We start from the raw sequence: 22,508 nt of genomic DNA on the forward strand, positions 1-22,508 counted from the left end.
TAAAAGAATATGTTTATCCAAATGATGAAATATTTGTAGTAAAAAGTGCTATTCAATTGCCAGGAAATTAAAATACTCCAGTAAAATGAATTAAATTAGCATGTTAATAGGAGCGATAATATTTAAAAATTTTAGTCAATCTTGCATTTCCATACTTGCATTATCTAAACTAGTTGAACTTTTCAGTGTTTTACTTGATATATTGCATTCTTGAGCATTAGGCTTCTAGGTGATTTGTTAAACTCATAGCAGGTTTTAGTACACAGTGCTGTTTATGACAGATAAAATTTTATCCTACCTCTGAAATAATTGTACTTTTTGTGATTCAGATAAAAACTTTACAGAAACTCCCTAATGAAAATATTGAACCATTAACCAGAAAATGAGTCAGCTTTTTGTTTCCAAAATGATACAACAGGAAAACCTTTAACTACTTGTAATCCCATATAATCACCATCACCACGAAGTATTGAAAATCTGTTTTCTCTTTTACTAAGTGTCTGCACGGTCACTTATGTATACCCAAAGCCAGAAAGATATTTTTATCTCAGGGAAATTCCAGAAATGGAAACATTTTTGTGTAATATTGATTCATTTCTGTCTCACCAAAGATGTGTTTTCCACGTAGCAAAGAACATCAGCCCCACGTTATAGGGAACAAGCGAGTCCCAAATCGTACCGTCTGCTGAGCACTGAGAAAGGATATAGACAAATCAGTCAGCATTCACAATTAAGAGAAAAACATCTGTGCTTTGGAAAATGTTCTTCAAGGATAGAGAATTGTGCTCTATGTCCACCAAATTTCCATGAGATCTTTATAAGATTAGACAGCCAGTGGATAAGGCCCCTTATCTTTCTTCATGGATGGCTGAGGAAATTCTCCGCCTTCCCTGACATCAGCTGCATAACTGTATTTCTGCCTCGTGGAAATAAAGTAGATGATCAGGCACTTGCGGTTTGTTCTTAATACAAGAAAGACAATTTGATTTTTTAAAGTTTTGATTTGTAGAATAATGTAAGACAATATGTTTCTTTCTACTTTGGTTTTTCCATTCAAAAGCTTACAGATGAATTCATTCGTTTAAAACTGCCAGGCTGAGTGCGGTGGCTCATGCCTGTAATCCCAACACTTTGGGAGACTGAGGTGGGCGGATCACCTGAGGTCCAGAGTTCAAGACCAGCCTGACCAACATGGTGAAACCCCATCTCTACTAAAAATACAAAATTAGCCGGGTGCAGTGCCACATGCCTGTAATCCCAGCTACTTGGGAGGCTGAGGCAGGAGAACCACTTGAACCCAGGAGGCGGAGGTTGCAGTGAGCCAAGATCACACCACTGCACTCCAGCCTGGGCAACAAGAGTGAGACTCTGTCTCAAAAAAAAAAAAAAGAAACTCTGTCTCAAAGTAAATAAATAAATTTTTAAAAACCAACCTGATGTGAAGTTGAAACACAAGACGCGGAAATAAAAACTCCGAGTATAAATATATTGTTACCATTATCTGGGATAATTGATGATTTATAAGAAGCTCAGGTTTCATCTTCCTAGAAATGGACTTTTATTAGGCCAGCAAGAATGACCACTTAGCCATTTAAATGATTTGTCAGCATCTTTTGCTGCTCTCTTCTAAGACCACTGGTTTTCACTAAAGGATAAATACCTGCTAAGCAAATTATAAAATACTATAAGACATTTAATCTCCTGGAAGAGGACTTGCTGATAATTGGATCAAAGTTCCAGCATTATTGCTCTTTTCGAATCATATGGACTTGGTGTTCTCATGACCGAGGAGTCACATTTTTAGCTTGCTAAAATACTCACTGGAGAACATGGTGAAATCCACGAGTGGAAATGTTCCATGGTATTTTCAAACGCCACGTGTCAGGAATTTGGCATGCCTTCCTCTGGGAGAGGCACTGGAGTGTGGCCAGATGGAACCCGGCAGGGTACAGAGGGCATTTGTGGGAGCAGTTAGGAAACCAGGACGTCCAGCTTCTGCCTGCCAGGGAGCTCGCTCATGTTGTCTCTGAAATTTGCATAAAAGCAATTACCTCATATTCTAATTTTAAAGATAAAATTTTTAAAGACATGGAAGGCTCTGAGGCCTCCTGAAGGCTATTCCTATGTGAGGTATTGTTTACGGGTGGCCTTTCACTATTTCCAAATCAGCGACGAAAAGAAGACTGAGTCTAAAATAAATGAAGCAACAGACTTCAGCAGCCTGAGAGAATTTTGTTCAATTCCAGTCTCCTTAAAAAAAAATCGGTTTTTGCTTTCAATTTAGGAAAATTGTTTTGGGTTGCATTGTTGAAAGAAATGATTTCTAGCAGCTACTTATGTATAATCTCTTAACCAATTAAATTCTGAATCTCTTAAATCATTTGATTATTCATGCTGGTTTTAGTTATCCACTGCTGTATTATAAGCCACCCCAAAATTTAGTGGTTTAAAACAACAACCATTTTGTTCCCGCTCACAATTCTGTGGGTTGAATGTGCTCACCTGGGCAGTTCTCTGATTTGGGGTCTCTCATGTGGTTGTGGTCAGATCATGGCTGGGACTGGAGTCTTACAAAGATTTGGCTGGGACACCTGGATGACTGGGCCTCTCCTCTCCCCATGGTCTCTACTTACTACTTACTAAGAGCACCCCAAATTGCAAGAGCAGAAGTTTCCAGGCATTCTTAAGGCTGATGCCCAGAACAGGCACAGTATCATTTCTGCCTCATTCTACTGGTCAAATCAAATCACAGGCTGTATTGGGGTCCCCAAGACACCCTCAGGTTTGATGATTCTCTAGAAGGACTCAGAAATCTCAGAAAAGCTATTGTACTCATAGTTATGGTTTATTATAGCAAAAGGATACAGATTAAAATCAGCAAAGGAAGAAGGCACATAGGGCAGAGGCCAGGAGAGACCAAGGTGCAAGCTTCCAGCTGTCCTCGACCAGTAGAATTTTATAGACAGCACAAAATTTTCCTAGCAATGATGTGTGACAACATGTACAAAATATTGCCAACCAGGGAAGCTCACCCCAGCCTTGGGAGTCCAGGGTTGTTAATGAGGCATGGAGCACTCACATGACTAACCTTAGTTACTCAGGGTCCAGCCCCTCCAGAAGTCAAACTGAAACAGGACGGCCCAGAGCTCCAGGTGAATATCATAAATCACATTGTTAGCATAAACAATGTGTCATGGCTTAAGCCCTAGGCATACAAAGGCACTCTTATCAAGCACTATATTCCAAGGGCTTGGAGACTGTCTCCCAAGATCTAGTCAAGGGCCAGTCCTTTCTTTGGAATTTGCAGGGTTCGAACTTCCCAATCTTGCTGAGTTAATCCTTTACTGCACACTGGCTCAATCTGGGTTTAGTACAGGAGGAACTACACAAGGGCATGAATTCTGGGATGCATGGCTCTTTGAGGCCATCTTCAGAGACTAGATGCCATATGATTGTTTCCCACCCTCTTGGCTCCAGCAAAAACAGAATTCTTGGGGAGTCTGGAGTTCTTCACATAATAGTTTGTTTTTAATTGGAAACAAATATATAAAATAAGGGTGGACTAACCTGAATGTAGTTAATAGCTACATTCCTGTCCATGTGAACATGTGAGTCCTGACAAGTTAATCTACGTAATTCAAGAAATGATGATTAAACAGCTACTATGTGCCTAACGCCAGGCTGTACCCTGGAACTATGCAGTAACACCTAGTTCTTTACTGACTGGTGGGGACACTTACAATGCACAGGTAACTTAATACCGAACGGGGCTTCCCACGATGCAGATGAACCTAAGAAAGGCTTTTTTAGCCCAGCATAGGCTTTCTGATGTAACAATTTTCAAACAGTGTTTTGAGCTTTAAACTGATATTTTAAAAGCAATAAGCTCAAAGTAGCGGCCGATTTCTTTTTCAAAATCAGTGGCAAGTATGTGTGCTGGGGGCGGGTGGGGGAGGTGGTATATGTGAGACAGTATAAGTGGAAGATAAAATGGGCCATTTTTCCTTTATTTTCCTTTATAAATGCATGTTCCATGCATTTCCTTTAGTTCCTGGGCCCAGTGGCTCACACCTGTAATCCCAGCACTTTGGGAAGTGGGCAGGTCACTTGAGCCCAGGAGTTTAAGACCAGCCTGGGCAACATGGCAAAACCCTGTCTCTACTAAAAATACAAAAATTAGCGGGGCATGGTGACATGCACCTGTAGTCCCAGCTACTCTGGAGGCAGAAGTGGGAGGATAGTTTGGATGGCTTGAGCCTGGGAGGCGGAGGTTGCTGTTAGCCAAGATCTTGCCACTGTACTCCAGGCTGGGCCACAGAGCGCAACACCTGTCTGGAAAAAAAAAAAAAAAAAAAGCTTACAAGTTATTTTTTTTTTCAAAATAACAATGGTTATAAAAAGCCCCTGGCAAAATGTAGATTATAAATTCTACTGAATGGAAGAATGTAAAATAATATTTTAAACACTTTTTTTGGTTCATTTTGTTAAAAAACAGAGTTTTGCTCTGTTGCCCAGGCTAGAGTGCAGTGGTGTGATCATAGCTCACTGCAGCCTTGGCCTCCTGGGCTCAAACGATCCTCCTGCCTCAGCCTCCTAGGACGTTAGGCACTTGCCACCACACCCAATTAATTTTTAATCAACATTTAAGTAACATCTTATTTAACATTCTGATTCTTGGGACTATCTGAGTAATAGCAACATGGGAGATGCTTTTAACATTTTAAAATCGTTTATCTAGAAATTAGATTGCAGCCTGATTTGTGAAGCTGCATAAACTCTGACTTCATATCCTTGTGCCCAGTGAAGCATATGTGTGTCCCTTGATCCCTCAGGCCAGGACACAGAAGTACATGGTTGAAGAGGTTCAGTTTGTGACTAGCCATGCCATAGGCCCAGATCTCAGTGGGTACTGCTCACCATTTGGTTCTGTCTGTTGGCTTGTCCCTATGACTACCCTGAGCTCCCTGAGTCTTGAAGAAGAAACATTAACAAAACAATCCATCCTCTTGCTGGCAAATGACTGGCAATCAAGCCCAGGAACATAGCCCTGAGGACAAAGCGCAGTGTGGGGTTGAGGCTGTGGCTTTCCCTAGGGCTCCAGACAAGACAAGGATCTTTTTCTTTTCACTCCCTTACATTCAGAGAGTTGGAGTGCAAGGTCCTTTTTTGAATGAATTACAAGACTTTCTAACACTTGCTAATTCATGAAAGAATTTTACAAAAATATGGGCTTTTGTAGTTCCAGTTTTAGTTTTAAAAATTGTAATCTCTTGACTAAACTGTGTAATTTCAACCAAGAACAATAATATAAACATGGCTGATTGCGTAAAAGCCTACCCTATGTTCAGAATCAATTTGGCTTTTATTAGCAGGTCGAGAAAGATGTCTACTCTACTCTATTCTGCCTTCAAGTAGCCTTTGCCACACTCCCCTCCCCCAGACTCTAAAAGAAACAACCCCACCAACAGGACGTTGGCTCCCCACTCCTTTCAGCTTAAGGAAAGGGAAAGCTACTGTCTTGGTAAGAGACTCTGACTTCCTGGTTACTGTTAGCAAGAATTGAGTTCGGAATTCAAGACAAACTAAGCTTTTCAGTCTTTTTCCAATGGTAATTTCAATACATCTGTTTTCCCTAATAGCTCATCTTTAATTCCTCTGTTTAGTTCTCATAAATCTTCCATTCGTATATAAAGATTCCTATTTTAGAAAAAGAGCCTTAAGTTCTATGTTGATGTGGTTCTCGTCACATAAATCATCGCAAGCCCAAGGAGCAAGAGATCAACCAGAGTGTCTAAGAAGCATGGTTTGGTTGTTCCTTTCCCTTATCTTTTGTGAGTGTTTTCTGTAAATGTACTTCCAAGTAGGACTTGTGTTTTCCACTGACCGCGCTTCACACTAAACTGCAGGAGTTGGGGAGTTCCAGCCCTGCCCGAGGGGAGCGGCATTCATAAACGTGTGTGGCTAATTCAAATTGGACAGGGTCAAAGATTCTTCTTTTTCCTTTAAACTTAAAAAAATTATTATAGACTCATAAGAAGTTGTAAAAATATTACGAAGAGTCCTGTGTCCCTTCATCCAGCTTTGTCAAATGGTGACCTGTAATGTAGTACAATATCAAAACCAGGAATTGACACTGGTATGTTGGTGCTAGACTACAGACTTACTTAGTTTTCACTGTTGTATAAATGGAACCATACAGTTGTAATCTTTTCAGATTGGCTTTTTTTTACTAAGCATAATACCCTTGAGATGTAGCCAGGTTGTTGCATGTATCAGTAATTGATTCCTTTTTATTGCTGAGCAGTATCCTATTGCATGGATGCACTAGAGTTTATTCAACCACTCACCCATTGAAGGATATCTGGGTTGTTTCCAGTATTTTTCTAGCATGAATAAAACTGCTATGAATATTCATCCATAGGTTTTTGTGTGAACATAATTTTTCATTTCTCTGGAATAAATAGCCAAGGGTGTGATTGCTGAATTGTATGGTAAAGACTGCAAAAACTATTTTCCAGAGTGGCTGTGCCATTTTACATTCACACTAGCAATGTATGAGAGACTCTGTTTCTCTACATCCTTGCCATTATTTGACATTACCATTATTGTTTACTTTAGCTGTTCTAATAAGTGGGTAGTGATATTGCATTGTGATTTTAATTATGATATTGAATGTCTTTTCAGGTGCTTATTTTTTTGCGTGCTGTTTTGTTTTAAATTCCATGCATTTCCTTTAGTTCATTCTTTCATTTATTTCTCTCCTCTTCCTCCTTGCCCCCTCTTTCTCTTCTCCCCTTTTCTTCTTTCTCTTCCTCATCTTGTTCTTCCTCTTCCTCTCAGTAAACTTACTGAAGTTCAATATACAGAAAATCATAAGCGTACAGTTCGAGAAATTTCTCACAGAGTAAACATAACTATTAACTAGCAACCACATTAAAAAGCAGAACATTTCTATCACCCAGAAGTCCCCCACCCAAGGTAACTACTATTTTGACTTCTAGAGATTTGTTTTGCCTATTTTTGAACTTCATGTAAATGGAATCATTCAGTATATATATACTCTTTTGTGTCTGGTTTCTTTTACTTATAAGATTCATCAAATATTTTTAAATAACCTCTAAGACTGACTGACTACCAATTTTAGGCAGCAAACACTATGAGGATGCTCTCCCAGGTATGTTGTAAAGTCAAATATAAGAGTGTAATACCACTCTCAGCTCCTTGCTCACTTGAGCCTAATACCAGCAATCAAGCCAACAATAGTTCTGAGGCCTGATAAACAGCAAACGCCAAATACTGTGTGGGATGATGATGATCATGGTGCTTATAAGTATATGCTGAAATACAAACAACTGAACCAATCCCCTACTTTGTATAGTTTCTCCTTGGTTCATCTTTTTTTTTTTTTTTTTTTTTTTTTTTTTTTGAGAAGGAGTTTTGCTTTGTCACCCAGGCTGGAGTGTAGTGGCGCAATCTTGGCTCACTGCAATCTCTACCTCCTGGGTGCAAGCGATTCTCCTGCCTTGGCCTCCTGAGTAGCTGGGATTACAGACACATGCCAGCACGCCCAGCTAATTTTTGTATTTTTAGTAGACATGGGGTTTTGCCATGTTGGCCAGGCTTGTCTCAAACTGCTGACCTCAGGTGATCAGCCTGCCTTGGCCTCCCAAAGTGCTGGGATTACAGGCGTGAGCCACCACGCCCACCCTTGGTTCATCTTTTGAAGGGAGGAACAGCTATTTTTAGGGATCACTTTGGTGAAGGGGAAGCAGACATGATCAAGAAGACTAATGAGCTTGAACAGGGATGCTTAAATGCTGTTTCCCTAAGGTACGATGAACCACCACCATCAGCTTTTCAGTATCTCAAGAAGTGACATTTCTGAAATCATTTGCATGACAATAGAGGCCAATTGTCCTGCCTGTTCCACCCTCTGCTTTTTCTCACTAGTAGCAGGGCTGCTGCAAGTTCCAATCTGAAAACTTTTGTTTACAAGTGAGAGTGTATCAAGGGACACTTTGACGTGAGTTCTCACAGATGATAAAATTATTCTTTGTTCCAGAAAAGACAAAGTGGCACATCTGAGGTAATCAAGATTAGTTTTTGCAGAGATAAAATTAGTATCTCTAACTTTAATCCTTTCCTGTCTGCAGTCAATTCCGTTCCTTCTGCAGTTATCTTCTCATAGTGATGTCAGGATTCAGACATCCCCACCCTGAGTACGATGCCATGATCACGAACCATTTGCTGTGTGCTGCTAGATGTTGTATACAGCACCCTCTTACCATGAGATATATGGTGTCATTCCCTTTTACAGAAGAGAAACTGACACTGAGAAGATTACACATTTTCTCAGCAACACAGCTGGTCAGGGGGCAGAGCAAGGGCTTGAACCCAGGACTGACACAGACCCCTGCTCTGTGCACAGCACCCTAGCACTCCCAGAAGGGTGGGTGGCTGAGGTGAATCTTCAGTATTCTCTTCTGGTTCCAGATGTTCAATTGCAGTATGTTCTATGGTGGGTCAAAGAAAGCTGTCTTCAAAAAATTATCTAACTCACCTTAGTCTTGTCTTTACCTATGTGTGGCTTGCTTATGCAAAGATCCAAGTTAGAATGCTGATATTTATTAGATGTAACAACTAGCTTGTTGCTGAAAGTCAGAAAATTGAGATCCTTACTATCATATCCACAGATCAGATGATTGTTAAACATATGAAGGGGGAGCCACTTACTGGCTGTGATCTTGTTCTGGTTTCTTATTTTCTCTGCCCCTCGTTATTTTCACCTGTTAAGGAGAGATCATTGTAGTATTTATATATAATCCACATGAAGCACTTGTGTAAAGAAGAGTGCCTCACATATAGCAAGTGCTCAATTACTGTTACCACCACCACCATCGTTGTCATTGCCCGGAGGATGTGGATGGGGATGTGGAGGTAACGGAGTGGTGCTGAGCGTGGGCTGAAGCCAGGTCTCTGGGCTGAGATACCTCTGTAGTTGGCAGCTGCCTTTCCTAAGGATATTCTAGTGGTTGAATTTTAGATTGAAGTGCACTTTAGCAATCATCCAGACTGTTTTAAAGAAGAAATCTGATGCAGAGGGAATTTATTTAGGAGACTTGCTTAATCCTTGCACCATTTTAAATGAGCAGTTTTTATGAGAAGAAGATTTAGATTTGGAGTGAAACGTTCATCTTCATTTTGAAAATATTCACCAATTATCATTTTTCATGTCTTTCTCTTTACTTTGGAATATAATAACACACTTAACCAAGGGGACCAGGGCTGTGCTAACAGTTTCATCCGACCAAAACCAAATTCCGTCTTAACATTCTGCTGGCTCCCTTCAACAATGACCCTTCTCATTCCCTGATGTCTGGCTGAGATCATGTTCTTGGTGGATTCCAGCTCCAAGAAAGGTGATTGGTCTGTTCCTTCTGCGTCACCCTTGTCTCTGGCTGTAGCTTTGACATAAATTCCATGTACGCAATATGTAAACCAGCCATATGGGCACCATCTGACAAGAGTCTTTCTTCTCTGTTAGCTCTTTAGGACAAGCTGAAACTTATCTGCTTACCTCTGCCCCCTTTGGTCTCTTTTATGGCTCCTCTGTTTAAATCTTGGAATTTCCAAGGTCTTGACCAAGTGTGTGGAGGTAGCAGGGTGGGAGGGGAGAGGGATGATTGGCACTTGTTACATTACTCTGGATTCACATGTTAATTCTGGCATAATAATTGCTGAGTGAAAGGTGCTTTATATTAACTGATTAAATCCGTACTTTGCCAGAACATAGGACCTCTGCCCATATGTTGGCCTTGGTTATCTGGCCTGCATTTTAGGGACTGTCCTGATTTCTAATGTTATATATTATTGTTCTTCTGCATGCCTGGAGTTTAGTTAAAAATATATATGGTTGAATCCCTAGACTTATAGGGCATTTGGATCTATAGTCATGTATGTTTGTGGTTGTTTACATTTACTATTCAGTATCCATTCCTTGTTCTACTGTTCAAAACATCCTGGGGTGGGCATGGTGGCTCACACCTGTAATCCCAGCACTTTGGGAGGCCAAGGGGGCAGATCACCTGAGGTCAGGAGTTCGAGACCAGCCTAGCCAACATGGCGAAACCCTGCCTCTGCTAAAAATACAAAAAATTATCCAGGCATGGTGGCTCATGTTTGTAGTCCCAGTTACTTGGGAGGCTGAGACACGACAATCCCTTGAACCCGGGAGGCGGAGGTTGCAGTGAGCCAAGATCTCGCCACTGCACTCCAGCCTGGGTGACAGAGTAAGACTCCGTCTCAAAAAACAAAACAAAACAAACCCATTCCGGTTTTTCTTTAGAGCTATCACCCTTCCCCAACTCTCTATCCATGTGCTGATGTCACCTCTGATAACAGTTGGGCACATGAGCTGGATCTGGCCAATCACAGCATTTCATTCCTTTCACCACAGGGATTGATGCAGGGGTGAATACATAATGGATAGACTGTAGAGCACCTAGGACTTCTGCTTGAGATACATATAAGAAAACACTCTCTCTTCCCACTGGACTTGAAACTATGAGGTTAGGAACCTGGAGATTCTTGCAGTCAATGTGCTCCCATGAAAAAACAGCCAGCCTGAGAAAAAAGTGAATCTGGAAGGCAGAGCCAAGAGAGGGGCAGAAAGGGAGTCCTGATGCTGTCCTCTGAGCTGCGCTTTCAGCCACACCTGCAGCCAGCCTTCCCCTGGGCTTCTTCAGGTTCAAGAGACAATACATTTTGGTTCTTTTGTTTCACTTAAGCCTATTTGAGTAAAGTCTCTTTATTGATACAGGATATTGCTAGGTTGATTTTGCATTCCCTGTGGAAAATTCTTGCTTTTATTTTTTTTTTGAGACAGAGTCTCGCTCTGTCGCCCAGGCTGGAGTACAGTGGCGCGATCTCGGCTCACTGCAACCTCCACCTCCTGGGTTCAAGCGATTCTCCTGCCTCAGCCTACCGAGTAGCTGGGACTATAGGCACGTGCCACCATGACCAGCTAATTTTTTGTATTTTTAGTAGAGACAGGGTTTCCCCATTTTATCCAGGATGGTCTCGATCTCCTGACCTCGTGGTCTGCCCGCCTTGGCTTCCCAAAGTGCTGGGATTACAGGCGTGAGCCACTGCACCCAGTCAGTTCTTGCTCTTTTAGAGAAGAGAGAGGGAACCTAAGAAACCTCTAGTCCATGAACACTTTGCCTAGAAACAGACTACAGAGCACCTGGCATGGGCAGTGGAGACGGACCAGCCAGAACTCAGAATTAAAGTCTATCCAGAAGTATCATGAGAATGTATGGATTCAAATCAAGATTTGTTATTTTTAAGCATTCGTGATCATTAATTTAAAATATTTTGTAAGTCTGCAAGGTGTCCTCAGGTTAAGAAAACAAGCCTTGTCTTAATAGCTGGAGCTTGGGAAAGTTACTCATTTATTTGAGCCTCTGTTTCTTCATGTGTAAAATGACCTATCTCAAAGGATCATTAAAGGAGATAATTGATATAAAACATTCAGAATAAGATGTCAAGTACATCCTCAATAAATAGAAGCTATCGCTATTAATAATGCTCTAAATTTTTCCTTTTTGGATTGAGTGATGATGGATCATATCACATCTTTGAGTCAGAATTAGAGTCAAATGTAAACTGGGAGCACCAACTCGCTAGAAAGAGGATTCTGGATTTTTGAAACATTCCTTAGATTCACAGATTTGTTTTCTAGCTCTTCTAAGGTGGTAGGCAAAGGGAAACCTAAATACTGGTTGTTTCTTAGTCTCAGTGAGGGGCCAGGTTATCCAATGGTGTTTCCCTTGCTCAGTTAAGTTGTGAGTGACAGACCTTCTACTGATGGAAGGAAGGAGTCAGGCCAAGTTTTGCCTCTTGGTCACAAATGAAAAAAAAACCCAACAAAACACAAATCAAAAAGCCTAATCCAGACTAACCCTCATTTAGTACCATGTGCCTGGCAGTATGCTAAACACTCTTGTGCACTGTCTTGTCTCTGTCACAACTCCAGAAGGTGAGAACTCTTACCATCATTTTACAGAAGAGAAAACTCGGGTCAGAAAGAAAGGACTTGTTGAAGGACACCTGCTGGTAAATGGTGGCAGCTGGTTTGAATCCAGTGCCTGTTCTTGTAGCCACTGTGCACACTGACGTCCCCTTCCCTGTGCACACTCAAGTCTAGCAGGATTTGAGTCCAAAGCCCGTGCTCGTGGCCCCTGTGCTCACAGTAGTCCACTGAAAGTCTGAGCTCATCAGGAGATCTAGTTCCCAGGAGTCAGTACTCCCAGAATCACTCACAAGGCTGACAGTGGGATTTTCCAGGGGCAAGCTGCAGAGGACAGGACAGAACTGCATCACTTTGAGGAAAAGGGATGTTGTTCCTGGGAAGAATTGTTATATTTTCATTATTTCTGCTTGTTGCTCTGCAAATTTGGGGACGATGTCTCATTAGGAAGGACAACTGCTTCTTTCTGATGAACCACTTAATAATTGATTTGATTACATGTAGTTAATATAAGAACCAGATGGGAGCAAAAGGTAATTACTTTATTGCAATGGTCAAAGAGGGAACTCAATATGTTTCAGGTAAACACCTGAAACAAATGACTTAATTCATGTAAATTTTGTATTGATAACATGCCTTGTACTACAATGAATTAAAGACAGTGCTAATAAACATCTTCTATCACCCCAGGGATTCCTGAAGTTTCCCTTATCACCTTAACAGTTATTATCTGAGATCTGTGTTGTTGTCATCAAATGTTGTCATTGTCTTGGCTTGTCTCCTTGAGATTTGTGTGTATGTGACTTGGTGACTATAGAAATTAATGAAAGATATGGGCAGAGACTGAAACAGTACTGAGCAAATGAATACTAATGATCCTTATCACAGATCAACCAGCACATGATTGCTGAGAGTCAGGGCCACCACACTTCACAACACCAAGAGCTCCATTTGCTCTCTATTCAAATACACAAGGTTCCATAGTCACCTGGGCTGTGCTAGACTACAGAGAGGGAAGGGCTGAAAAGTGATTGAGGTGGATTTCTCTTGCTTCTTGACAGCCCAGCATCCACTTACTCTACTTAAAATAGCCTCCAACCTTCTCAGGGAATCTACGCTTCTACTCTCAAGGCTGGGGGTTCCAGTGGAGCTGATTTCCAGCTCTAAGGGTGGCATGTGACCATGTTTGACCATCAAAGCTTCACATTCCCTTGACTGCAGTGATTGGATCAGAGATGGATAATGACAAGCCACCGAGACTTCCTCCTCTTTTGTTGAGACTTCTGAGATGAGTCTTCTTGACACAGAGACTTCTCAGCCAGAGTACAAGGCTGGCCTGCTTCTCAGAAGTCCCTGAGCTTTGGGGCCCAGGTGTAAAATGATATGGATTCAAGCAGGTCTCAAGCTGGGAAGGAACATATACCGTGGCAGGAATACAAGTTTATGGTGAGCTGGAGGCACAGATTTCTCCATAATAAATAAGCATTGTGTAGGAGGGACCAGTGTTAAGAGCAGAAGGGTGTTAGGGAGGGGCATCTGGCGGGTTTGAGGAGTCTGGATCTGAACTCTGCTGGAGGATTCCAAGATGCGGAATGTGATGAGTCTCCAAAATTGCAATATGCTCCTCCAAGCTTTCAAGATCTCTGTAGTGAAGAGCCTTGGCTGCACCCTCCTTCCTGTAGCCAGCTGCATGTTTGCACACTGAAGAATTTAGCCATTGCTCTTTCTCCAGTCCTCTCTACTTTAAGGCATCTTGGTTATTGTTTTTTCCTTCTCCCATCTTTTCTCCCACCATCAAGGTGAGACTTCACTTCATCTCTGGCAGTGTTTAAAAGAAATTTCCATTCAGCACAACTCTTTGAATCCTTTGGAGAAGAGTTTATCAAAGAAATGTAATAGGAAAATAAACTCTGTGGCAAACATTTGGCAATTTATTTTCAGTTTTTTCCCTTGTAGTTTGGCAACCTGTTCTGATGAATCCATGTGCGTGAATAAGCGACAGCCAGGATTCAAGGAATTGTATTTCTATTGTCTCAGTCATAACTTATCTCCCATTGTGTTGGCTCCTCCCTGTATTTTTTGCCTGACATACTGCCTGCAGCTTCTGAGTAATTCTGCTGAGGGACTAAATATCTTACTCAGCTCTATTCATCACTCCTTTGTTCAAGCTGAACTAATAGCAACAACAAAAAACAAATCCCCAAACAACCGTATGGTAATTTGGTATATAACACGCCACCATTTATGGGGCTGAGTTTTAGAACGTCCCCCCACCCCCTACCCCCCGCCCGGTGCCAAGGACTCAGGAATGATGGGGAGTGTAATTGAGGGATTTCCATTTATGTCATTCCTAGGAAAGTATGTTTCCCCAGGCTCTCAATCTGACTTTTCTCCTCTTACTGAGTGCTTACTGTAGCCTTTACAAGGGATTCATTGGTCTGTATATCATCTAATTGCTTCAGTGCCATGATAAATCAATTTAAGAAGCGATTGAAGCGTTCAACATAACACGTCTTCCCATAAACCAGCTATTTGGGCTCTGGTGGCAAATCGGAGAGCAGAGACAGGCACCGGAGGGTGCCCTCAGCACGGAGACAGGAGCCCACTGCTGGTAGTTTGGTATTGGAAAGTGTTCCTTGGGGAAGTCAGCCAGGACAGCAGCGGGAGAAGCTGCTCCGGGCTAACTTTGCCTCATCGTAACAGCGAGATCTGTAGATACTAGCTCTGCCTTTGGTCAGAAGAAAGTCTCTGAATTATTAGAAGGAAAAAGAGAGTGGGGGAAATAGAAACAACAAAAGTTCTCTATTTCCTCGGGAATGGTAGAGCCTAGCCTTGAAGACGCTAATGTTTCTGTGGCTCTTTACTCCCTCTTGTGGCCATATGGTGCCAGTGTTTTCTATCACAGACCATGTTTGCATCAATCACTCTGTTGTTTAACGTGAGAATATAATTAGTTTGGATGTAATAATCTAAGGACACAAAGCAAAGAGGGTCTATGTGCATCTGGACACACTTCTCAGAGAGTTAAAGAATTCAGTTGTAAAAAGTCGTAAATTAGCACGTAGATCCATTGTTCCTGCCAATATATAGCTTCACAAACACCTTTTTCACCAAATATTGGACTAGTACAGGGATTATACGACTTGGGAAGGAAAGAAAGCAAAAGAATTTTACTCTTTTACTTCAGCTGAGGGTAAATAATATAAAATTTCCCTACAAGAATTAAAACGTAGGATCTGAATTCATACATACATCTCAGCGATGTAATGTATGTTTGTAATATTTTTGGAATTATTTTACTTATTGCATATTGTATTCTCTGTAACATGCTCTCCTCTGCAGCACAGGCAGGAGTGGAACAAATGACAATTTAATTGAAAGGTCCCTTTTTTGAAAACTTGAATAGGATGGGCAGCTCTCCAAGAAAATGTACTAGAAATAGATTCTGTTTTTCAAGGAAAATGAGCTGGCAGCAATTTTTAAAGTGCTGTGCATTGCTTTAGGATTATTCTCAATAGGGCCAAGTACATCTGCAGTGTGGCTTAAAGTTTTCAGTACTTTGGTAAATTATGCGACATTAAAACAAAAATACTATACTTTTTTCACAGGTATGGACTCTGTACAGGGCATTCTTTAACTGGCCTGGCTGCTTGGGCATGGTCAAGGTACTGTAAACATTTGTCTTTCCTGGTAGGGTGGGCAGCCTCTACAATTGTCCCCACAATCTTTCCCTCTTGGTATCCATGCCCTTGTACAATCTCTCCCCTTTGAGCATGGGGTGGACTTATTGACTTGCTTCAAATGAAGAGAATATTGCAAAAGTTATGGGATATCATTTCCTTAGGTTACAAAAAGACTATGGCTTGCCAAAAATGGAAGCAACCAAGATGTCCTTCTACTGATGTGGCACATCCACAGAATGGATCATTATTCAACACTTAAAAAAAAAGAGCTTCATCTTCGCTGTTAAAATTGACAGTATTGTGGATCATAAAGCCAGTTTCCCTATATTTAAAAGGCTTGAAATCAGAGAATGTTCTTTGATGATAATGCATTACACTCAAAATCATTAATAAAAAGATTACTAGGAAATTTCCTTGTTTGATATTAGGAAGCAAACTTGTAAATAGCTCACACATCAAGAAAGAAATGTTAGAAGCTGGAAACCATCATTCTCAGCTGCTGCGGGAAGTCAGGGACCCCGAATGGAGGGACTGGCTGGAGTTGTGGCAGAGGAACATAAGTTGTGAAGATTTCATGGACATTTATCAGTTCCTAAATAATACTTTTAAAATTTCTTATGCTTGTCTTACTTTAATCTCTTAATCTTGTTATCTTTGTAAGCTGAGGATGTACGTCACCTCAGGACCACTGTGATAATTGTGTTACTGTACAAATCGATTGTAAAACGTGTGTTTGAACAATATGAAATCAGCACACTTTGAAAAAGAACAGAATAACAGCGATTTTTAGGGAACAAAGGAAGACAACCATAAGGTCTGACTGCCTGCAGGGTCGGGCAAAAAGAGCCATATTTTTCTTCTTGCAGAGAGCCTATAAATGGACATGCAAGTAGGGAAGATATCACTAAATTCTTTTCCTAGCAAGGAATATTAATATTATTAATACCCTGGGAAAGGAATGCATTCCTGGGGGGAGGTTTATAAACGGCTGCTCTGGGAATGTCTGTCTTATGTGGTTGAGATAAGGACTGAGATACGCCCTGGTCTCCTTCAGTACCCTCAGGCTTACTAGGGTGGGGAAAAACCCTGCCCTGGTAAATTTGTGGTCAGACCAGTTCTCTGCTCTCGAACCCTCTTTTCTGTTGTTTAAGATGTTTATTAAAACAATACGTGCACTGCTGAACATAGACCCTTATCAGTAGTTCTGCTTTTGCCTTTTGCCTTGTGATCTTTGTTCTGCTTTTTGCCCTTTGGAGCATGTGATCTACTCCCTGTTCTTACACCCCCTCCCCTTTCAAAACGCTTAATAAAAAACTTGCTGGTTTGAGGCTCAGTTGGGCATCACGGTCCTACCGATATGTGACGTCACCCCCAGGGACCCAGCTGTAAAATTCCTCTCTTTGTACTCTTTCTCTTTATTTCTCAGCCAGCTGACACTTATGGAAAATAGAAAGAAACTACATTGAAATATTGGGGGCAGATTCCCCCGATACTCAGCAAACTATCACAAGGACAGAAAACCGAACACCATGTGTTCCCACTCATAGGTGGGAATTGAACAATGAGATCACTTGGACACATGGTGGGGAACATCACACACCGGGGCCTGTTGTGGGGTGCAGAACTGGGGAAGGGATAGCATCAGAAGAAATACCTAACATAAACGATGAGTTAATGGGTGCAGCAAACCAACATGGCACATGTGTACCTATGTATCAAACCTGCATGTTGTGCACATGTACCCTAGAACTTAAAGTATAATAATAATTTTCTAAAAAAAAAACTGCCAAAGGGGGGGAAAAAAGAAGTTAGAGAACATTTTAAACTGGAAAACTTCAAAGTTTTCTTTGGAAACCAGGAGGGAATGATAGAAGGAAAGGAGAAGCAAAGTTGTGGGTTGTAATGGTGGATCATAGAGTCTAAGCAAGAGGAGAAAGTAAGACAGAAAAGAGTCTGGTATTAGGAGAGCCAATGGAGTCAATGCACTTCCATGAAAAGGCATGGAAGAAACTGAAATTCATATTACTAAGTGAAGAAAGCCCATCTGAAAAAGGCAACATACTGTATGATTTTAACTATATGACATTCTGGAAAGGAAAACCTATGGATAAAATAAAAAGATCGATGGTTGTCAGGGGCTTGGGGAGAGGGAGGAATGAATAGGCAAAGAAGAATTTTAGGGCAATGAAAAACTTTGTGTGATACTATAATGATGGATATATGTCATTACACATTTGTCAAAACCCATAGAATATACACTGATAGGTTTCTGGGTTTATGGGTTTACATTAGGGGTTATGTAAACCACAGACTTTGAGTGATAATGATGTGCCAGTGTAGGTTCACTGATTGTAACAAATGTACCCCTCTGATAGGGTGTTGATAGTGGGGGAGTTTATGTGTGTGTTGGGGGAACAGAGTGTATATGGGAACTCTATACTTTCTGCTCAATTTCGCTATGAACCTAAAACTGCTCTAAAACATAAAGTCTTTTTTTTTTTAAGATGGTGGCTTATTTTGCGGGGAGTCTTCTCTTGCTCTCTCATTTGCTCACCTTGAGTTGCCAGTTGCAGGCTGTGAGTGGCCTTATGGAGTGGTCCAGGTGGCAAGGAACTGATGTCTCCAGCCAACAGCCAGAAAAGACCCGGGGTCTGCCTATTGCCACAGAAGTGAACTCAGAGTGGGTCCTCCCCAAGATGAGTCTTGAAATGATTGCAGTTGAAGTGGACACCTTGATTGCCTTGTGAGACACATTTTGAGAGTCTGCAAGCTTTAGGTATCTGGCTAAGCTATGCCCAAATTTCCAACCCACATAAACAGAGATAATAAAGAAATGTTTGTGATGTAAGTGTCTAGGTTTTGGAGTGTTTTGTTAAACAGCAATAATAACTAATATACCTTTGAAGCCACCTCTCATATCCAAATGTTGAAGAGATTCTTTAAAACTGAGAATTAGATGAGAAAGACTAAACCGATAGTTTATACTATGAACTCTATGCATAATTAAGCATAAATATGTCCAATCATCTATGAATATAAAGTTATAATCACTGTGGTGTTCTAGAGTAAACTCACCCTCCTTACGTAGGAAATTAACCTTTATTGAGCAGTTAGTATTTACTAGGCACTTAAATTGTATCTTTCAGAAGGGGATTAGAGTAGGTAAATAATTTATACACGTTTATATAGATAGGGAAGGTGTTGAAATTCAAACTGAGGTGTGACTTTTAAGTAAAAGTAACTTGTATCACTCTTTCCAGAAATTTTCTTGCATTTTCTGATTCTATATTCTTTGCTCATCTATGTTAAATACTTAGGCCCCTCCCATGGTCTACAGTGGACGGGCTACTGCTTTGAATCTGAGTTGCTAATGCTAACTCCAAAGAGTTGTCATGCTGTCTATTTACAATTGTAAAAAGCTAGTTGCAGTGCAAATGTATTGTCTGTGCAAAACAGTAGTCCACTTTTTTTTTGAGGAATTTCTCCACGTTTTTGTAGGAGCTGACAGTCTTAGATCTTGCCCTAAAGAATTAGCTTATGACGGCCAGATGCGGTGGCTCATGCCTGTATTCCCAGAACTTTGGGAGGCTGAGGCGGGTGGATCATGAGGTCAGGAGATCAAGACCATCCTGGCTAACACAGTGAAACCCCATCTCTACTAAAAATACAAAAAATTAGCCAGGTGTGGTGGTGGGTGCCTGTAGTCCCAACTACTCGGGAGGCTGAGGCAGGAGAATGATGTGAACCTGGGAAGCGGAGCTTGCAGTGAGCTGAGATTGCACCACTGCACTCCAGCCTGGGCGACAGAGTGAGACTCCGTCTCAAAAAAAAAAAAAAAAAAAAAAGAATTAGCTTATGACTCAGCATTGGCTTGCCAAGACACTCCTTGGCCATAGTGATTGTATTCCAGCGAGACACTAAACAGACAATTTCTCTAGAATTTAAAAAAGTAAACCTGCTAAGGTCCTCATGATCCTCGGGAAGTTGTAGATAGTTTCCTGGGGTCTGGTCTTCTATAGTATAGAATGGATCACAGGACAATAGCAAACCTTCAAATACGTATAAAGCAAAAAAATGGAAAGAATAACAAGAGATTTAGAAAAACCCTGAATCATAGTGGGGTATTTTAAACATATTTCTGTAAGTAACTGATAGTACAAGCAGATAAAATGTCCATAAAGATACAGAAGACTTGAACAATATGATCTACAAACTTGACCTAATGACCACATATGGAACCCTGAGCCCCAAACTGCAAATACACATTCTTTTCAAGTATACATGGAATCCCTGTTAAAATTGACAGTATGGTGGATCATAAAGCCGGCTTCCCTATATTTAAAAGGCTTGAAATCAGGGAATGTTTTTTGATAATAATGCATTAAGCTCAAAATCATTGACAAAAAGATGACTAGGAAATTTCCTTGTTTGATTTTAAGAAGATAACTTGTAAATAACTCATGCATCAAGAAAGAAATGTTAGAAGTTAGAAAACATTTTAAACTGGAAAACTGCAAAGTTTTCTAGGAAAGCATGATAGAAGGAAAAGAGAAGCAAGGCTGTAGATTGTAATGGTGGGTCATAGAGTCTAAGCAAGACAAGAAAGTAAGACAGAAAAGGGTCTGGGTATTAGGAGCGCCAAGGATGCACTGGAGGTCATGGTGCTGGAGACTTCTGCAGTGGGAGCACTTGTGCTAGAAAGGCAGGACATTCGGACATGAGATTTCAGAAGTGGTAAGGTTCTTGGTAATGAACACATTCAGGGTGTGAGTATGGGTGAGAGTGCTAGCAGTTGTTAAATTTAAAAAGTCACTGGAAATGAGAGCGTTAACTAGGATACAAAGTATTGGATGGGTCCAATTCAGTGGGTCCAATGCACATTGATTCTGAAGTCCCCAAGCAGAATAAAAGCAGTTGAGGTGGAGCGCAAGACAGCAGGAAATAAACTAAGTGATAAAAGAGGGGTTGTGAACAGGAAGTTGGAAGACTGAACGTAACAAAATGTGAAAGTGGGTGGTAAATCCCAAGTGGCTTAAGTGTCAAAGGAATAGGTGAATGAGGTAAGCCAGTTTTACTCCTAATTAACATTTCACTGGGTACATTCTGTAAAGAGAGACAAATGCTGGCAGTAGCTCAACTTTACACTGAAAGTGGTTTTCATAGTTTATACAACGCACAGATCATCCACGGCTTTCCAGTTAGAGAAACCAGCTAAGTTCTTATTCCTGAATTGCATTTTCTCAGCCTCAGCATGCAGCTTTATTTAGCATGCTTCTCCTCAGTACTCCCAAATTCTCTGCTTCCTAAGCTGATTAGCTTATTATGCAATACACATGGCTGCTTGTGGTTTCTCTAAGGGAGATACACATCATACAACTCAGGCTACACAAGCTGCCCAATATTGTGTTTTCTTTAGCATGGTGCATCTGCTTGTAATTGAGTAGGTTTTACGCTATGCAATACATGGTATTTTAAGGAGCTTAAATTGTTTTTTTAAAATTATTCATTTGTATAATTACACAAGTACATTTTCATGTGAACAAAAAAAGATAAAGTGAAAGTCTCTTTGATCACTGTCATGATCCCGAACATATCTCCAGAACTAACCACCGTTATCAGTTGGTATGCCCCTCCCTGGTCTTTTCTCTAGGCACATACATTCTTATAAGTATATGTAATGAAATTTGTGGTTTTACATATCAGATTATTTTACTCCCTGGCTTTTCAAGGGCTTTCTATTATAATTAGAAGAAAATTCATACTCGTAACTATTGCCTACAAGGCTCCACACAATCTGGTCCTTGCCCACTTCTTTGACCTCCTCATGTACCAGGAAGTCAAGGGGTTTTCCCCACAGAGCTTTTGCATGTGCTTTTCATTCTGCCCAGAAGGGTCTGTCCTAATCCTTGCTTGACTGGTTCCTTGTTGACATTCAGGTCTCAGCTCAAAATTCACCTCCCTGTAAGCCTTTCCAGGATACCTTCTGTAGATTTGTACCTCCCCTCCCTGTCTCTGCTTCCAGTCTCTTTTGAATCGAATTATCCAGTTTTAGGCAAAAATCACTGGGGTTTGAATTCTCACTTCACTCTATGCTAGCAGTTATTTAACCTTTTTGTGGAAGGGTTTCTCATCTGAAAATGAGGATAATTATAGCATCTACTTTTTAGGTCATTATGAAATCAGATAAGTTAATATATGTAAAATACTAAGAAAGTGCCTAGAAAATAATGACATCTGTTAAATTAATAAATATCTTCCCTTAGCACTTAAAGTTATCTGGAATTATTTATTTGTAGTTTATCAACTCTTTTCTCTCTAGAATGTAAGATCTATAAATGCAGGGACCTTGTCTATTTTGCTTGCAGCACCAAGAACAGTGCCTGACCCATAGCAGCCCTGATATGGTTTGACTGTGTCCCCACACAAATCTCATCTTGATTTGTAGCTCCCATAATTTCCACATGTCGTGGAAGGGACTTGGTGGGAGATAATTGAATCACAGGAGCAGTTTCCCCCATACTGTTCTCCTGGTAGTGAATAAGTCTCATGAGATCTGATGGTTTTATAAGTGGGATTTCCCATGAACAAACTCTCTCTTGCCTGCTGATTTGCAAGATGTGATTTTGCTTTTCATTCACCTTCTGCCATGATTGTGAGGCCTCTCCAGCCACGTGGAACTGTGAGTCAATTAAACCTCTTTCCTTTATAATTACCCAGTCTTGGGTATGTCTTTATTAGCAGCATGAGAACAGACTAATAGAGTAAATTGGTACCAGTAGAGTGGGGCACTGCTG

At 40.9% G+C, this 22,508-nt stretch overlaps 1 protein-coding gene across 2 annotated transcripts in view; it reads left to right on the forward strand.

The window, feature by feature from the left end:
- Window positions 1–22,508, forward strand: part of TNFAIP8 (TNF alpha induced protein 8) — a 183,902-nt gene that overhangs the window by 133,995 nt on the left and 27,399 nt on the right. For both annotated transcript variants that reach the window (XM_063810600.1, XM_063810602.1), the window contains exon 2: window positions 15,640–15,696. In XM_063810600.1, coding sequence (XP_063666670.1) covers window positions 15,640–15,696 — 57 coding nt within the window. The remainder of the gene's footprint in view (window positions 1–15,639; window positions 15,697–22,508) is intronic.

Source organism: Pan troglodytes, chromosome 4 (genome assembly GCF_028858775.2).
Source record: "Pan troglodytes isolate AG18354 chromosome 4, NHGRI_mPanTro3-v2.0_pri, whole genome shotgun sequence".
NCBI classification, from domain to species: domain Eukaryota; kingdom Metazoa; phylum Chordata; class Mammalia; order Primates; family Hominidae; genus Pan; species Pan troglodytes.